Here is a 17738-nt window from a genome sequence, read left to right on the forward strand (position 1 = left end):
ACAGAGGGATTACCTCATGTCTGCCTAGTGCTGCCCTGATGTGAACCTTGGAGGAAGCACGAATGGACTCTGAATGTTGATTTCAGTTTTCTGTCTGCTTTCATCTCTTCCAATACATGTGAAGGTGTCCAGTTCTTTGCCCTGTTTGTAGCTGTTCTCTGTACTCCCATATTTTCCTCATTTAGAGGAGACTAGGGGAAAAAAGGGAAGGAGGGCAAGGGAAGAGGTTTATTTAAATCCCTAGACTTTGACTATTGAGGATGAATAGTGGCAGGGTGGGAGCGAAGGAAAGCTGCTTACTCTTCTTTTGTTGCCACCATGTGATGGAGGAAAACCCCTGCCATTTGGGACTGGGTGTCTTTATAACCAGACTTACACTGGGGTAATGAATTTGGATGAAACTTGGCACTTGACTTGTTGCCATTCCAGGTGTTTCATGGCTGAGGATTAGGAATGCAACGGAAGTGAGAGGCTGTGTGCATGGATGGTCATACAAACCTGTGTTCAAAACCTGTCTTTCTGTACAGTTCACAGTGTGTTTTGTTGGTCTGCCATAAGGAATGTGAATTCTTAGTGCACATGCAAATTTACATCTGTGTGTATTTGTGTGGCTCAGCCTTCCTAATCTCCACGGAGAACCAGGGAAAGCCTGAACACTGTCACACAAAGCAGAGCAGGGTACAATTGTGCTTGTACTCCTCAGAGCCAGGAATGGAAGTAGCTGTTACAGTAAATGGAGCTTTGCTGGTGAGAATGTGTGGTCTTGGCCTAAGGGGATGAAGTTTGTCATGTAATGAAGGAAGACACATCAATTTAAGGTTTTTTGGGCTGTGTCCTGCTCTTTGGTGGAACCAGTATCACCTGGTTCACAAAGCTCTGAGTCTTAGAGGACCTGTGCAGATGATGACATATCCTCTATCTGTCAGTTCATGGTACTAATGGAAAGCTGTAAGCAAGGAGACAGTCTGAGGTCTTCTACTTGCTGCAATTTTTGGGTAATGAGTAAATGATGCAAGTTATCTATATGTATGAAGCACGAAATACAGAGACACCGTGGCTGAAGGTACATAGATCCTCTGTTCCTTTGGGCCCCTGCCTTGGCCTTGAAAATGGAATCTAGGCTATGAGGCTTTGATCCCTGAGTGAGATGAAACAACCACTTGCTTTCCAGGGGAGCAGGAATTTAGGGCAGGGAGCATTCCTGGAGATTACTGTGACTACTGGCAGATGGCATATGAGTGATGATAAGCATCTGTTAATTTTTAAGTATAGTCTGGGGCCAAATGGTGGTCTCTGTAGCCATGCACTGGAAGACAGAGGGGTTTTTCTGACTGGCAGCTACTTTGTGCTAAAACAACCTCCCAGTTCATTACCCTCTGCTTTTTCCTGTCCTCACATGGCCTGACACATTTTGTGTGTCCTGTTGTGAGGCTGTAGCTTATTGCTCTTTTTAAAAGGCAGGGTGCAATTTGACCTGATTAAGACCCCTGCATTCAGCTGCTGTGTACAAATTGAGGATTATGATAATTGCTAATAAAGATAATTAAATTCTCTCTGTAAATAGATAATCTCTCCTCCTAATGCTCTGCTATCAGAGTCTCATACTCCCTGCGGTTCATTGAAATAAGCATTACAGCCCCTGGCCAACTGGCCTTATGTTAAGCTGCAGTGGACTTCAGCTTCAAAAGAATGTCTCCAGTATTCTTGATTAATTGAAGAAGCTACCCTGGTGTTTGAAAGAGGCTTTGGCTAAAATGACCCTTTCCCAAGCTCACTGTCTCCTCTTTACACAGGGTTTGATTCTACAGGTGCTGTTTCTTCTGTTCAAGAGCAGGAAGAGCATTGCCAAGCCCACTGCTGTTAAGTGCAGTTTGGCAGGTACACGGTTTGCCCTTCCTTGTGCACATTGTTCAGGGATATGCTCCCCACAGCTTTTTGTGACTTTGCTGTTCTCTGTCTCTTGGGCTCTGCCTTGAGGCTGCTTTGCCCAGACAAAAGCAGCCTGAAGGTGTGTTTGAGTGATGCACCAGTCTCCTCTACTGGTGACTGTCAAGGTTGTGTACACAAAATAAGCAGCTGTTTCCAAGAAGCAAGGCAGCATTGTCACTTGTCTTTTATTGGGGTTTGAAGGAAGAGCAAAGGTATAATGTGCTTGCTTCTTTGTTTGCCATGGGAATAAGGTGACATAATAAAAGGGAAAGAGATTGAATTAGAGGAAGGAATTTATTTTGTAACCTAAGGTCCTTTGAGAAAGGAGCATTTACTCCTTTACAGATGGTGCTGATTTGGAAAACACACATCCCTGGATGTTCAAATGTAACTTTTAGTGCAGTTATGAGGGTTTTACTGCAAGGGAGTTGGTGTTCAACTGCCTTCTGAGGTGATTCTGTAATGGTTGGCTTTAGGAATTGCCAAGTCTCTTCTGCCTGCAGTTTCTCTGAGTTCAGGTGAATAACTTGGATGAGAATGATCCTGCACTAAACTGCTCACCACTCCCTGTGCACAATTTACTCAAAACCTATTCTAAATGCTGAGTCTTTGTTAATGAGAAATCATCACATCTCTTTGAATTTTCCTTTAAATTACTCTTTTAAGGTCTCTGCAGCTTAACCTAATGTCTTAGGCTGTGTCATAAGAGACTGGAGATTGATGTACCGTTTGTAATGCATGCCAGTCTCTGACCTTCAGAAAATGAAATGCTCCTGTGGTGGTTGTAAGAAGGAGTCTTTTGCTGGTAAAGGCAGGGGAACTTCGGGCACTTGAAACTTCTTTTGTTTCCTTTTTTATTTTAATGTTGTATTCTGTACCTTGGAAATTTCTCCCTGTCTAGCCTGATTCAGGGTTAGTGTAAACTAGAGAGAAGAGGGAAAGTACAGCCAGGAGCTAGCAAGTGAATCTCCTGTGATCCTTGTTCTTACAGGCTGTAGGGTGTCTTCAGTGGCATAGCTGGTTGCCCAGGATGTTGCTGGGGAGCTGGAGGCTGGGCTACATGGGCTGTTAGTCTGGTCGAGAGAGAGCTGTTCTATTTTTAGTCCTGATTGAAGAGTCCACCTTGAAGAACAGCCTCTGAGGAGGTTTGACAGGGTAAAAGAGGAAGAGAGAGTTATGTGCTTACATGGTTGAATTCCAGAAAAGTACCAGAAAGTGTCCTAGTGCAGCTGGCTTCCTGGTGACGGGGCCCTAGTGCCTGCCAGAGGTGAGTGCTTAAGTGAGATTTGAATAGAAGTCAGTAAGGAAAGTACTTGCCTCTTCTCTGCACACAGATTGCATCAAGCACTTTACTTGAAGATTTCTTTACTGGCTTGCTTCAGCTGTAATGATTTGTAAACTAATGAACCAAGGCCCCTAAACCTGTTACGATGTGGAAAGGAGGCAGTGTTCCCTGGCTCCTGAAATGCACAGGGTAAAACACAACCTGTCCAGCAAGGCTGATGGTAGTACTGAGACCCTTGGTTTGTGTTACCTGAAAAGAAAAACAGAGACCAAAGGGGAGTCTCACAGGCTGAGTAAGGAGGGAGAAGGCAGCAGCCAGAGGCAGCAGTTGCAACATATTTCTGTGTCATATAAGCTTGTTTTTGTTTGCCAGACATTCAGTTGTAACAATTAAAGGATGAAGTGACTTCTGCCCAGGTGAAGTGTCCTGCTTCCTCTTGCTGAGAAAGTTTCTGAATATGTGGAAGCTGCAAAAAAATACCCACTAATCAATGCCCAAGTCAGTGGGCTCTGTGTAAGTCTCTGACTTTGGAACAGCAAAATATGCTGTCACAGCAACAGCAGAAGTTAACAAATAAGGCAAATGGCTTTGTGGCTTTTGACACGATGTTCTGGCTTGCAGTTGGCTTCTCCTTGCAATTTTCATAGCTGTTCACAAGAGTTTGCTCTGAAAGAAGCAGAGTAATCACCATCTTGTCACCACCAGTGGTGTGTAGGAGCCTGGGATCAGAGTAATCATTGCAAAGCCCTCTGCATTGCAGTGTTGTCTAACTTGTCTGTGAGTCACAGCACTTAGTTAAGTCAAAACATTTGAACCTGCCAGTTCTTTTGCGGCTGTTTCATCAAACTGGGCCAGAAGCTCGTTTTCCAAATGACTGTTGGGTTTCTGGGGCCTTGTACTTACATTCTGGATCCTGAGCAATGGTGTGGTGGTACACCTGAACTCAAGAGCAACAACCACTTTGTGGGTGCCCCTAAGAGTAAATCTGAATGAGAATAGATCAGTAATACCAATGATAGTGTAAACTGGAAACAATAAATGTAAACGTAATTATGAATAACAACTGCAAACAATGCCCCATTCAATATTTAGATCATCTTGTTTCATACTATACAGAAAAATAGCACTGGACCTCTCATTACAAAGCACAAAAATGAAAATAGAAATCTTATGTATTAAATTCATATGGAATGCATTTCAATTTAGATGCGAAACCTGTCAGTTACTGTCGTGGTTTAAGCCCAGGCCGTAAGTCAGCCACGCAGGCCTCTTGCTCACTCCCCCCCTTTCTTCCCACTCCCCTCCAGAGGGATGGGGAGGAGAATCAAAACAATGTAACTCCCAAGGGTTGAGATAAGAGCAGTCCAGTAACTAAAGTATAACACAAACCACTGCTGCTACCACCAATAGTAATAATGATAAGGGAAATAACAAGAGAATACAATACCACCCGTCGATACCCAGCCCGACCAAGCAGTGAACCACCCCTTCCAAGTGACTCTCAGTTACATCCTGGGCATGACGTGCTGTGGTATGGAATACCTCTTTGGTCAGTTTGGGTCAGGTGTCCTGTCTCTGCTTCCTCCCAGCTTCCCCTCCTCCCTGGCAGAGCATGAGACTGAGAAGGTCCTTGGTCAGAGTAAACATTTGAGCAGTAACTAAAAACATCGGTGTTATCAGCACTGTTTCCAGGCTGAAAGTCAGAAACACAGCACTGCATCAGCTACTAAGAAGGAGAAAAATGACTGCTACTGCTGAACCCAGGACAATTACTAATAGCACTTTCTTGCTTTGGAAAAAGTACTTTAGGTACCTTCTAACCTGCTACAATCTGCTTAATTCTTAAAAATTCAGCACGAAATAAATGCTTTCCTGGCAGTTCTGTCAGGCAAGGATCTGTATTTAGGACAGTGCAATGGCTGTTCTGGGAAGAAAAGAGACCTTACTGGCAGATCTTACTGCCTCATGTTTCTGGCAGCAACCCATAAGCAAAGTCACTCTAACAGTTCTTGACTATTACAACTTGTTCTATTTCCTCTGTCTCACCCAAAAGAAAACTTTGAAAAATAGCAGTTGAGGCAGGTAACACAGAGTCTGTCTGCTGAATCCACAGACATGTGCATATTTCAACAATAAAAAAATGTACCTCTTTGGGTCCTTAACAATCCTTAATGAATCAAACCTTGCAGCATTAATGCCTTAAGGAAAGGCAGTCCTTAATTCACAGTGGAGAGAGCTGAAGCCTAAAAGAAGTTTTGGCACACCTGGGACCAGAACACAAAACTCCAGGCTGTTTGCAAGAGTGGCCTTTTTCTAACTTTGTGGAGCTTTTTTGCTACTTGAGTTTTCTGTGCTGACCTTTACTTTATGTGTTACAGTGCAGTAGATAACAGGATGTTTCCTGGTGTGTTTTGCAGGGTTTCTGGAGGAGAACTTTTTGACTTCCTGGCACAGAAGGAATCTTTGAGTGAAGAGGAAGCAACGAGATTCATCAAACAGATTTTAGATGGTGTGAATTACCTTCACTCTAAGAAAATTGCTCACTTCGATTTAAAGGTAAAGATGCTGATTTAGATTTTTTTTATTGTTGATGTTTTTTAATGGTGAACTGTACTGTTTTGGATACCTGTATTTGATACCATGCCTAAAATAATGGGTAAGATCATTGTAAATGCACTGCACAGCTGAGTGCTCCAAGGAAGATAACCTCCCTGTAGTAACTTTTGGGTGGGCTTATATATTTACTGCCTGGGGAAAAAGAAATTGTGAGTCTTCATCCTTCAACTCTGTGCATTTGTGGGGTCAGCCAAAGCATAGTGTTTAAAAAATAAAAATATTAGCATGATGTACAGAAGAAATGCATTTTTAGGAAGAGGAGCCAGGTCCAGTTACGAAGAACTGTTGCTGCATCCAGTCCCCGCTGTGTTTAGAATTACATGAGGAGTATGTGTTCTCCTGTGCAGTCTGGTTAATAGAAAGACTTCTTGATTTCTTAGCTGCGTAGAGTCTTGAAAGCACATCACACAGAGCTCTTTTTTCCACCATATCAGGTGTCATCTATAGTTTTGATCCTTGACTTTGGTGTCAGTACAGCTGGCCTAAACAGTACAGAAGACTTCTGCTTTTCATTGTGGCCTGCCTAGGTGAACACGCTTCTCTGAAACTAGGAGGCTGTTGTCCTTGGAAATAAAACTCTTGAGACTAGAATAAAATGCTTTTTCAGTAGCAGGCTCACAGCTGCAGAACTGGCTGCCTCAGACATCACTCCTTTCCAGAAATACATTCAAAATACACTTATCTATAGGGGAAAGTAGAATAAAACAGTTTTATAATGAAGGGAAAAGGAAAAACTCTACTGCTAGATACATGTTCCTTGTCCTGACTTTAAATTCAGGTTAGTTTATTATTAATTATGTGCGTGCTATAGATAAACTCATCCCAGATTTTCAGGATATATGTGCTCATTCCTTGTGTTAAATGGGTGCCTAATGCTGTCTTTGTCTTAAATTGCTTTGTCTTGAGTCAGTGTTAATGGCAGGTATGTAGTCATTGCAAATATTGCATATCACATCTAACCTAAAAACTGGTTAGCAAACTTCCATCCAAATCTTCATGAGGTGCATGTGAAAAGCATAGGAGATGTGTGAACATATGAAGGATGTGCACTTGATTTTGTAATTACTACATGAATCCAGAAGCCAAGGACTGAAAATATTTGCTTTGTATTAGAAAACAATGTGGTATCTACAATGAAATTATTGTGAGAATACAGGTGCAACTTTTTCTCTATACTGATCTCTAGCTGCTTGTTTTGGTATTTAATACCAGTAATGTTAGGTGGTCAGTGAAGATGTAACAAGAAATGCAAGACAGAAATTGGGAAGGATAAGTAAGCAATCATTGCATTGATAGTGAGCATCACAGAATAACTCTCCTGGGTTTTCAAGGACTCTCGGTTTGGAGTTTTGCTTGTGTTAAATTAGACATGTATTTTTAAGCAGGAATCTGATTAGATAGAGAATGATTTATAATTCTCTTGTCATTTGACAGGGCTCCATTGCCTGCAGTGGAGCTCCAGTGACTTACACCACCTAAGGAATAAAACAGTCCAAGAGGTAGTGACTGTGCCTTTTTGCCGTTTCAGTCTGTTCTGTCTGCTCTCAATAAGCTTACATCATGTGTCTGGGCAAACACATATGCCCTAGATCCATGGAAGAAAAACTGAATTGTTAGCCTGAGGCTAAAATATTCTTGGTCCAGTGACTATGACAATAAATTATTCATCTGCTCTCTTTCCCAGTGCATCTCTGACTGTAAGCGTGTGTTTGCAGGAGCTGCTTCCACATTAGCATCTGCTGTGAAAAGGCCAGGCAGCTGCCAGCAGGGAATTGAACTGTCTCAGTGTTGCTCTTGAGCTTATGGTTAAGTTATGATAAATGAATGCATTAAAGCTCTTCATGGGAGATAAATTGAACCCATAGGTTACTCTGAAACCTGTGAAATAGGGCCATGTAGGGAATAACTAAGGCTGAGATATTAGCTGAAGAAATAAGATTATGAAATATCAATTACATCTAGTAAAGAAAGCAAAAGTCTGTCGTTGAAAAAGTTGGCTTTAATTTCACCGTTCAAGCTTCACCTTTTCCCTTCAATGTTGTGAGAAATGCTACATGTTCTCTTAACAGTTTGCTGTCATATATGAGCTAGGGCCTCTGATGCCAACTCTTTGCATTTTCGGGACTGTTCAGATAACAAATCCTAGATCTTTCCTGGTTTTGTTCTTGCAGCTTTGAATTTAATCTCGTAGAGAGGAGCATTTTCCTTAAGTAGGTCTAGGTATGACTAGAATACCTTAAGAAGCATTTAATCAGACCTCTTCCAGTGAGTTACAAAACAGTACAGGGACAACTGGGCAGAATCAGTAACGTTGCTGTCAGTCAAAGTCCTGAGTGGTGTAGCTCTCCCTCAGGATCCAGCAGTGGCATTCTGGTTCTGCACCACCTGCTTCAGATACCTGCTACCTGGTGTGCCAGGTAGTTGTAACTGGGGCCAGTTGTTGTAACTGTGTGTGTTACCAGTTGTTGTAACTGGGGTTGTGTGTGCAGTTGTTGTAACTGGGGCAGATCCATGGGGTCAGAGTGTGACATCTTCTCTGCAGGCCAGGGGGATACTTTTCTGTTTTAAAAAGTGACAAGATAAGCTGAGTTTGCGCTTTGTGTTGTATCACAGTGCTGCTGGTCTGATAATCTAGTGGCATATCCTGTTAGATTGGGGAACTACATACAACTGAGTGAAAAACTCCTGTCTCATTGTGGGAACAAGGGTATCTGGTTTTCATCCTGGCAATAGCCGTCATTGAGAAAATAAGCTTAGGAGTGCTAATGGGAAGATAAAGGCAGATTTTGCACAAGATAGAATTAAAGGAATGAAAGTATCACTCTTAGTAGATCTGCTTTGCTTTTATGTAGTTCTGCTCCATTCATTTATGTCCAATTTCAGTTGTCATCCCTTTATCAAATGAATGAATTGTGAATGGTTAGGCACAGGTATGTTTCCTGTTCTACAGTCTTGTATAAAAAAAAAGGCATCTGAGAACTCTGCTACATTCTCAAGATATTAATATTATAATAACAAAGATCTATCTTTGGTTATTTTTAGCCTGAAAACATTATGCTTCTAGACAAGAATATCCCTATTCCGCACATCAAACTCATTGACTTTGGCCTGGCTCACAAAATAGAAGATGGAGTTGAATTTAAGAACATTTTTGGAACTCCAGAATTTGTGGGTGAGTGACCTGTTCATTTGACATGTATTGCAACTTCCATGAGGAAGTTGAGACTTCTTTCCAAAGTGAAGAAGTGAGGGTGAGAGGAAGTTTCAATCACATTTCTATCAAGGTAGCCTAAAATTAGAGGTTTACTTTATTTTTCTGGATTAGGCAAAAAAGTGCTTTCTGTAAAGCAGATGTGCTACTTCTGTGAGAGTAGGTTGCTGCCAAATAAATAGAGATGTGAATTCAGGGTTGTGATTGTGAAACCCTGCAAGTAAAAGTTGTAATTCTTTTACTATTGCCTATTTACTAAAGCTCTCTGCCTTGCAGTACATGGGGACACAAGGACTGGGTATCCCTAGCTTTGCTTCCTGATAAAACTGCCTCACACTGGGTACAAGTACTGGGTACTATTAAGTACAAGCCTCTCACCTCCCCTTACATTTTGCCACCCGATTCTCTTTTTGTCACTCATTGATCATAATTGTCATATATCTTACTTGGCTTTTAGCTTAATCCTACTCCTTTCTAGTAGTTTCACTTAGAGATTTTGAAATTGGTTTGCAGAGGGCAAGGACACATCTGTTATAGATGCCTTTTTTCATCTCATTACCTCACCTTGGTCTTTTCTTTTTCATTCAATCTTATATGTGGATGTTTTTCAACGAGGAAATGGTTTTTGTAATGATAATGGGTTTTGGCACAGATAGCAGTGTAGTCTAGCATGTAGTTTCAGTCTCTTGTCTAAGGGCTGTTTCAGGCTGGCCATTAGAAACTAGCTTTAATGGCACCAGTTAAAAACAAGACAAAAGCTCAGATTCTTGAGGGTAACAGTATCCTTGGGAAGCATAATTTGTTTTAATTAGCACTGTAATTAGTATACAACATTTGCTTTACCCTTATACTTGAGTTGCACAATGCTCCAAGTTACTCCACATAATCTCTTGCACACCTGTGAACTTGAATTCCTGTCAGGCCTGTAAAACTCTAGACAGTGCATCCTAGAGCTGCCTTTCTTTTTCCCACCCCCCCCTTTTCCTTCTTGGCAATTTGGTGGTTTTGAGCTGCTGTTCAGTTCAGCCTGGTAAAAACCTGTTACCTCAGCTGCTGATGTTGAATTGAATTCTTCTTACAGCTCCAGAAATAGTGAACTATGAACCACTGGGACTGGCTGCAGATATGTGGTATGTTTTGAACTTCCCCCACCTTGCTCTACTGTTGTCTGTTCCCAGTTTGCTCTGAACAGAGTTCATTCTACTGCAGCAAATCAAAACCAGAAAAAAAAAACAAACCCTTACGTGCAGTTAATAACTCTTTGTTCTGTCTCTCCATTTGTATGCATTCTCTTAAATGAAGAGATAAGCATTTAATTTCTGCAGTATTACAATAAAAAACTTAAGTGATGGCAGTTACAGAGTTAACATTTTACCACTGTCCACTGCAGAGGATGACTCTTGAAAGAAAACGTGTTCCTGTCTCACTTGTGACAGCTTTATTTATAAGTCCTGCATGCAGAGGAGACCTGCATATTAATCTGATCTGCTGAGCAGGCAGGCAAAAGAGGTCACCCCAAATAAAACTTCCTTGTTTCTGTTTCTTTGCATTTCTGCTGTGTTCTGTGGTAAATACCTGCTAGAGTAGAAATACATAAAGACTTCAGATACCCACATTACTTGAAGTTGTGTGTTAAATTCATGCTCAACACCCTGAAACACCATTCTTTGGAAGAGATGTGTTTTCTAAAGCTGCTTGTATAGCAGCTACTATTGATTTTTTCATATTGTGTATATTAAGAATACAGGTCATGTAGAACCCTTGCAATTAATCTCCTTTGTTTTTCAGGAGCATAGGAGTCATCACCTACATACTGTGAGTACAGTGGGTTTGTTGTGTAGAAGTATTCCTAGAGCTCTGTTGCACTAGTATGAAACTGCTCTTCCCTTTAGTCATGTAAGAATGGGGTGGGCAGTAGTTTGTCTGATGGGCAAATGTTATCCTGCAGCCTTTTCAAGTTTAAAATAAAGGGTAAAAGAAGAGGGGCATTCTGAAATGTCTCTAGCATCACTGAGCATTTCTACTTCTTACGGGACCTCATCAGCTCCAAACGGTAGAGGATGGAAAAGCTCAAGTGTATTGGTTGCTCTCAGAATGACCACGAGCTATCAGTGTGTGGAGGGAATAGAAAGTGTAATAGTACCATTTACAAGGTGAGTTATTTCAGGTAAATACAGGGAAGATTTAATTTGCTTGTAAAGACAAATCGGTCCAGGTTACTATGCATAAACGTGGTCACCCATGTTCAAAAGGTGATTTTAAGCTGGGTTGGGAGCAGAGAGGTTGACCGTGGGAACTGAGAATTCTTTGTACAGCAGACAAAAGGGCTTGTTAAAACGAGTAAAGCAAAGGCTGGTTGGGAATACTGCTGTAGTCAGCATGAGGGGAAAAAAAGTGTGTCAACTGGTGATGACTAAATAAAAGTAGGAGATTATGACAAGCTCAGGCTCAAAGAAATGAGGTTCTGTGGGCATCCCAGGGACAAGCCGTCGAGAGAGTTTTAAGGTGGAGCTTGACAACTTGAGAAAGTGCTTGTGTGACAATGGATGCGTGCACTGGAGGGACAGCATTCACTGCTTCAGGTATTCTTTCCTCTGGTTTGATAAGGGAATTACAGAAGTGATCAGCAATTCTTGGACCTAACTGCTTCCATTGTAATCAAGCTGCTGTGACTGCTGGGGAGCAGCGCATGGCAGAAACTGCATGCTTGGAAATGTCTCACCCTGTCATTCCTACCCTGGGCATCTGCTCTTCCTTATAACATTCAGAGGACTAACTTGCCACGTTTAAAGAAGGAGCACTCCAGTGCTTTTGTGATGGGAGGGGTCAGTTTGCATGGTATGCTAAGTACTAGGAATGTGTATGCCTTTAGTATTGCCTGTTGAATTTAAAGTCTTTTGTTCTGAAGAAGTCTGAGTAAATGGGGTGGGTCTAATGATACCACCTACTTTAGCAAACATGGCAGCAAGCAAATGGATGCCATCCTCAAGTGCAGAGCTCAAAATGCCTACAAGTCCTTAATTCAGCAACCAGTGGAGTGGTTCCCGGGGTTGTAAGGGCAAAGCCTTGAATACTGAGGTCTGCTGTTAGATATTTACAGGCGCTGAGTCAGGGTATGACAAGTCATTTCCATTAGGTGCTCGAATTTGAGAATCTCCTCATTTCGCAGACCTAAAGACTGAGTCCCAAAGAGGCAAATAGAGCACTATTGGCTTTGGCTTTCAGCAAAGAGCCAGAAGGTGGAATTACAGCTGCTTCATTCCATAGTTTTGGGAAAGGGAATAGAAACTAAGGCTCTAGGGCAGGCTTCCAAGCTTTAGTTTTGGAACAGTGCCCATGGTCTGTGGTGAGGTGCCTGCTTGTAGCCTTCTTTGTGGCTAACTCAAATGGAACAAAAGCTTAAGAGGTAGAATGTAAAACCCTTTAGGAAGTGAGATTGACTGTTGCTTATGGGGTGACATTTACTCCGTCAAAGAGAACTGGAGGACCTAACTAATGCTGCCTTGCTGTGTAAGCTGCTTTGGCATTGTTGTATGGTTATAGAGGGACAGGAAACAGTTTATGCACTGAGATGTTTATTCTGTGGATAAAACCACATGTGGTAGCTGGGAATGGGGCTGAATGGCCCAGGTGGTCCCGTTAAATTTCTACTTATCCCCAGATTCCCAGTCAGCATGGTGTTTGCCTGGGCAACAAGGTAAAAGGACTGTTGGGCAGGATCATGTAAGCAGGTGGTTTAGTATTCACAACCTCAGTTCAAATCCCAGGAGTTTATTGAAGCCCTGTTCTGAGCCTGCTGCATCCTGGAACTGTGCTGTCAAAGCCAGACATAATAGATAAGCATAGTAATAGCCCAGAAGATTTTCAGAAAGGGATGAGGTCAATTTCCTTGGCATAAATAACATTTCCTATCAAGCAGGCTTTTGCCAGTCGGCATCCCTGTGGGTTGGGGCAGGGAGGAAGGGAAGGACAGGCAGAGTCTACAGTGTATCTGTTCTAACACTTGAGTTTAGTGGAGCAGAGGTATCAAAGGCATCAAAGTTGAAGGTTGTCACTTGCTGTTGAGAGATGGGCAAAGCAGGAGGAAAGCTTTTTCTCGTAAGATGCTGAATAACTTTTTATTATGGTGTTGTCTCCATTATATCCTTGCAGTTAGAGCAGAGTGCCACCAGAGTGAAATGTTGCATTGCTCAGAAGTAGGAAAAGTCCTTCTGTTTGCGGATTCCTTTTAATGAGCAGCATGACATTACCTGTCCATCGGACATGGCTCCTAGGCAAGGCCACACACATCCGACTGCCCGTCCCGCATTGTGTTTTCGTTCCAGCTGAGAAAGGTCTCTTGGCTGAACCCACTGTGCAGGGAACTTGTCAGTAGCTTTGCAGACAGAAAAGCAGTAGGGGCGGGACTTTTCCTACCCAAAGAAAATGTATAGAAACAGTACTTTCTCTATTTGAAGCTGTTGGAAGCTTCTGCCTGGTAGTGTTTGTGGGTTCACAGGAATAGAGGCTCTCCCCTGCTGAAACTTCTGCTTTGATTAGCAATGACTTCAGTGAGACTCTTGACAGAGGGGAATCTGTGCAATTTTATCTGTGTGCACACATTAGTGCCATACTAGAGACTTTCAAGATGAGTCTGATTCATAACCCATAGATGTAGTGAGCCAAAGCTGGACCTGTTATTTCCCATGTAGCATGACTGCTGCAGAATGAGATCCACAAATGTCCTGAGACTGTATTATACACTCACTGTAATTTCAATAGGGGACCTCTGCTGTTTATTTTTCCAGCTGATTTTTCTTTCTGGGTTATCTAGCCTCAGTGGTGCTTCGCCTTTCCTTGGAGAAACTAAACAAGAAACACTTGCCAACATCACAGCTGTGAATTATGAATTTGATGAAGAATTTTTCAGCAACACCAGCGACTTGGCAAAAGATTTTATTCAGAAACTCCTGGTGAAAGATACACGGTAAGTGTCAATTCAGGAAGATCCATTTGTCTCCAGGATAAACTTGGTAAAAATAGGTTCTCCTGGCTTTTAATAAAAGCTGTGGAATGGGGAAGTAGCATCTCCTTCCCTATAACCTTCTGTGTCCTGGAGGGAAGTCAGGCTATTGCAGTTCTTTTTAATGGCTTCATTAGGGGAGAAGATAGGTATTCCCCATTGGAATGGAGAAGTAGCATCTCCTTCCCTATAACCTTCTGTGTCCTGGAGGGAAGTCAGGCCATTGCAGTTCTTTTTAATGGCTTCATTAAGGGAGAAGACAGGTATTGGAGTGAAGGAGACAAGGTGTTAGTCAAGATTCCTGCAAATCCTCAAGCCTTAGAATGGGCTGCAGTAGGTGGGGTTGGTGTCAGGTTTGCGCAAGTCTAGCAACCTCCCTTTAAGAAAGAACAGGTCCCTGATACTGATTTGTCCCATGTGCCAGAGGCAGTGCTGTGTTTTCTACCTTTGATTCTTAGCGCTCTTAATGTGCTGTTCACCAAACTGCTACAATGCAGAAGGAAGTTAGGATTGCCTAGATTTGAAGTATTGCTCTCAGAAACGTTCCTCTCTGGAAATGGCAGCTCCTGCATGCAGTGATGTAATACTGTGTTCTGAAGGCCAGTTTTGATGTAATTCATGTTGTAAACCTTGATTCAAACATAGTCATATTCAAGATGTATAGATAGAATTTATTTTCCAAGCATGTAGGATGAACAAGACAAAATCAATGGACTTGTGTACCAGGTGTTTCTCATTCACGTCTGGGGGGGGGTTGTGGTGTTTTTTAGGAAACGGCTTACAATTCAGGAAGCTCTGTCTCATCCGTGGATAACGGTAAGTCTGATAGACACACTGCGAGCAAAGCAGGGGTGATGTTCTCACTCTTATTGGTGTGTTAAATGGAAAACTGCCCTCCAGGTGCATAATGAAACTGTGTGTCTCAAAGAAATGCACTGGGAAGAAATTGGTTGCATCTTACTAAATCCTTGGATTTCTGCAAATGACCTCTTCTTACCAAAACTTTGATGTTTGTTGCACATTCTAGTATATCCTACCTTAAACTGGGGCTTGCATTTTTCCATTCTTCTCAGTTTGCATGGACATATGCAATGTGTTTGGTTTAGTGCTTTCTGGAGTTGAGATTTCACTACACCCAATGTGGAAAATACCATTTCTCTCAAGATCTAACTGCTATACCAAGTGTGCTGGTTTGCTTACCTTTGTGTGTCTGTATGTACTTTTTCATCATAAACATGGCTTGCTTTCGTGGATAAGTCCCTTACTGAAAACACAGCTAATCTCAGCATGACTGGTGAGGATGTTTGAAATGCACAGACCATTAACTGGAATGTTTTCAGGATTGTTGTTCTTCCTCTTACAAATATTGATGGCTTTGAGACTGTTAACTGCTAAAAATCAACATGAAAGTCAATTGGGGCCCTGTTATTTACACTTACCACATTGGAATGAATGCGCATCGCTTGTCACATTCAGGTCTGGGTTTGTGTGTTGGTTTGTTTGGTTGTTTTTATCCTTTTACTCAAATGCATGAAGGAAAGCCTGTGGGAGCAGAGGCTCTCCCAGCATTGTGGAAGCTCAGGCTGCATCCGTTGTGTATAGTTTTGAATTGCTGCACTGTCTTGTAAAAGGTCAGTAATACTGGTTCCTCTGTCTGATGGCTCACCAGCTGAAAGAAGAAACAAAAGTCCAAGAAAATAAGAAGGTTGAGAACACGCAGCTGAAGACAAAACGCCTGAGGGAGTACACCATAAAGTGCCATTCGAGTATGCCTCCCAATAACACCTACATCAACTTCGAGCGCTTTGCCCGGGTAGTAGAAGACATTTCACTTACAGAACGGGGGTTCAGCACTTTGGCTGCATCCCATGATTCCTTACAGGAGGACATTGATGCTCTGGTTTCCATTTATAATGAGAAAGAAGCTTGGTATAAAGAGGAGAATGAAAGCGTGAGGCACAAGCTGTCTCAGCTGAAGTATGAATACCGTAAAATTGAATCCCTGAAAAGGCACCTACAAGATGATATCAAGACTGTAGGCACTAGTCTTACAGGCATAACCGGGAAGTACACTGATCTGCAGAGTCAGTATGACTCTCTCAGTCAAGAACTTTCTGAGGAGCTCAAGTGGATACAGGATTTAATGAGTAATTTTCAACTGGAAAATGAAGCCTGTGTGAATGGAAACTTTGACTCTGTTTTCAACAAAGATATCAATGAATCTCTAATGGAGCTGTTAAATAGATCTCGCTGTGAGGAATTTCTTGCAGGCTTGAATCTTGAGGTAGCAGCATCACATCAGTGATACTGTAGATCAGTCTAGGTGCAGAGTTTGCTGCCTCTTTCAAAGTACAGCAGCTTAAAAAGTTTTCAGTGCGTAGATTTTACACAAAAAACCATAACCTAGATCTGAAACAGAAAATCTCATGTATTGCACAAGGTGCTGACCAAAAGCTTGCAGTGTTCTGTAGTACTGAAGTATTTTTCCTATGTTCAGTGTCTGAACTTATGGGAACTATATCATCACAGTGTTATGGACACATCTAACCCTACAGCCTCTTGCATTGCCTGCATTATACTTCATCATGTATGACAGTTCTTGAAGATTATTGAGTAATTAACGTGGAATAAAGAGTAGGTCGGTCGATACTTACTAGAAGCTGGATGCATGGAAACTGATAAAAATCTCCTGTAGCTTCCTTGTTTGTACGAAGGAATGGTCCTGCAGACCTGCTGCAGGCAATTCTACAAACCATATGAGAGAAATATTTGCACAGGTTAAATCTGTCCCGTACACCAGAGTCAGCAGTGTAGTAACTGAACATTTAGCTAGCACTGTGAAATGGCTGCTGATGAAGAAAAGTTAAGTTGATTTTTTTAGGCCAGTTATGCAGGGTGAAATCTTTTTATCATCAAAGATGTTGTTGATTAATCCTTTAGTTTAAAATCCAGCTGACTTTCCTGTTCTGTACCAAAGAAATCCTATTCATGTGACGCAACCGGGGACTTGCGATGAACTGATCAAATAACTGTGTGTGTAATTTCACAGTGCAAATCTTAAGTTGAGAGTGATAAGTGATAACACAAGTACTGGTTTGCTTTCTACAGTAAAGGTGATGACAAAGGTACAACTGATGTCATCTGTGGTGTGGGATTTAAGGCCAGTGTTCTTGCTACGAAGATACCTTTTTTTTTCCTTAAGGTTTAGAAAGTAAAAAACCCAAATTGTCTCAAACTTGAGTCATGCCTGATTGCCTTGTGTTTCAAAGAAGTCCTTTGATTATACTGTATTGATATGCACAGATGTATCCATCTCAGTTTTGGACACAATAAATAGTCGCTTATGCAGGATGTACTTGTTCCCTGATGGTGTAGCTAGTGACTGAAGAAGAGGTGTCAAGTTTCTGTGTACTGAAAAGAGTTACCAGCTTTGTTTCTGTGGCTAGTTTACAGCCAGCCCCTGTGCTTAGCCGTATGAGTTCACTGCAAGGTAACAAGGTTTATGCAGCTAGAAGAATTGGTGAGATCGTAGCCAGGCATCACTGCTCAAGTCCATCTAGAGTGGATCTTTATATGCATATTGGAATGTCTTTCACTGCCCATCCTCATTCCTCCTTTTCTAGAGAACCTAATAAATTAAATGGAACTGTTGTTGTTCAGAATATTACTAAGAATAATGTTTATTACTTTGATAA

The 17738-nt window shown here is 41.8% G+C and overlaps 1 protein-coding gene across 5 annotated transcripts in view; it reads left to right on the top strand.

Moving 5' to 3' along the window:
* Positions 1-17738, top strand: part of DAPK2 (death associated protein kinase 2) — a 48928-nt gene that overhangs the window by 25453 nt on the left and 5737 nt on the right. For 3 of the 5 annotated variants that reach the window (XM_062625879.1, XM_062625906.1, XM_062625890.1), the window contains 7 exons: positions 5632-5770; positions 8873-9002; positions 10123-10171; positions 10830-10856; positions 13855-14007; positions 14814-14859; positions 15713-17705. In XM_062625879.1, the coding sequence (XP_062481863.1) occupies positions 5632-5770; positions 8873-9002; positions 10123-10171; positions 10830-10856; positions 13855-14007; positions 14814-14859; positions 15713-16348 (1180 nt within the window). In that variant the 3' untranslated portion in view covers positions 16349-17705. Of the gene's footprint in view, positions 1-5631; positions 5771-8872; positions 9003-10122; positions 10172-10829; positions 10857-13854; positions 14008-14813; positions 14860-15712; positions 17706-17738 lie in introns of those variants that run through there. The other 2 variants (XM_062625898.1, XM_062625915.1) reach the window with 2 other exon arrangements.

Source organism: Pezoporus occidentalis, unplaced genomic scaffold (assembly GCF_034315485.1).
Source record: "Pezoporus occidentalis ecotype Australia unplaced genomic scaffold, CSIRO_AGI_Poc_V1 ctg11, whole genome shotgun sequence".
In the NCBI taxonomy this organism is placed as follows: domain Eukaryota; kingdom Metazoa; phylum Chordata; class Aves; order Psittaciformes; family Psittacidae; genus Pezoporus; species Pezoporus occidentalis.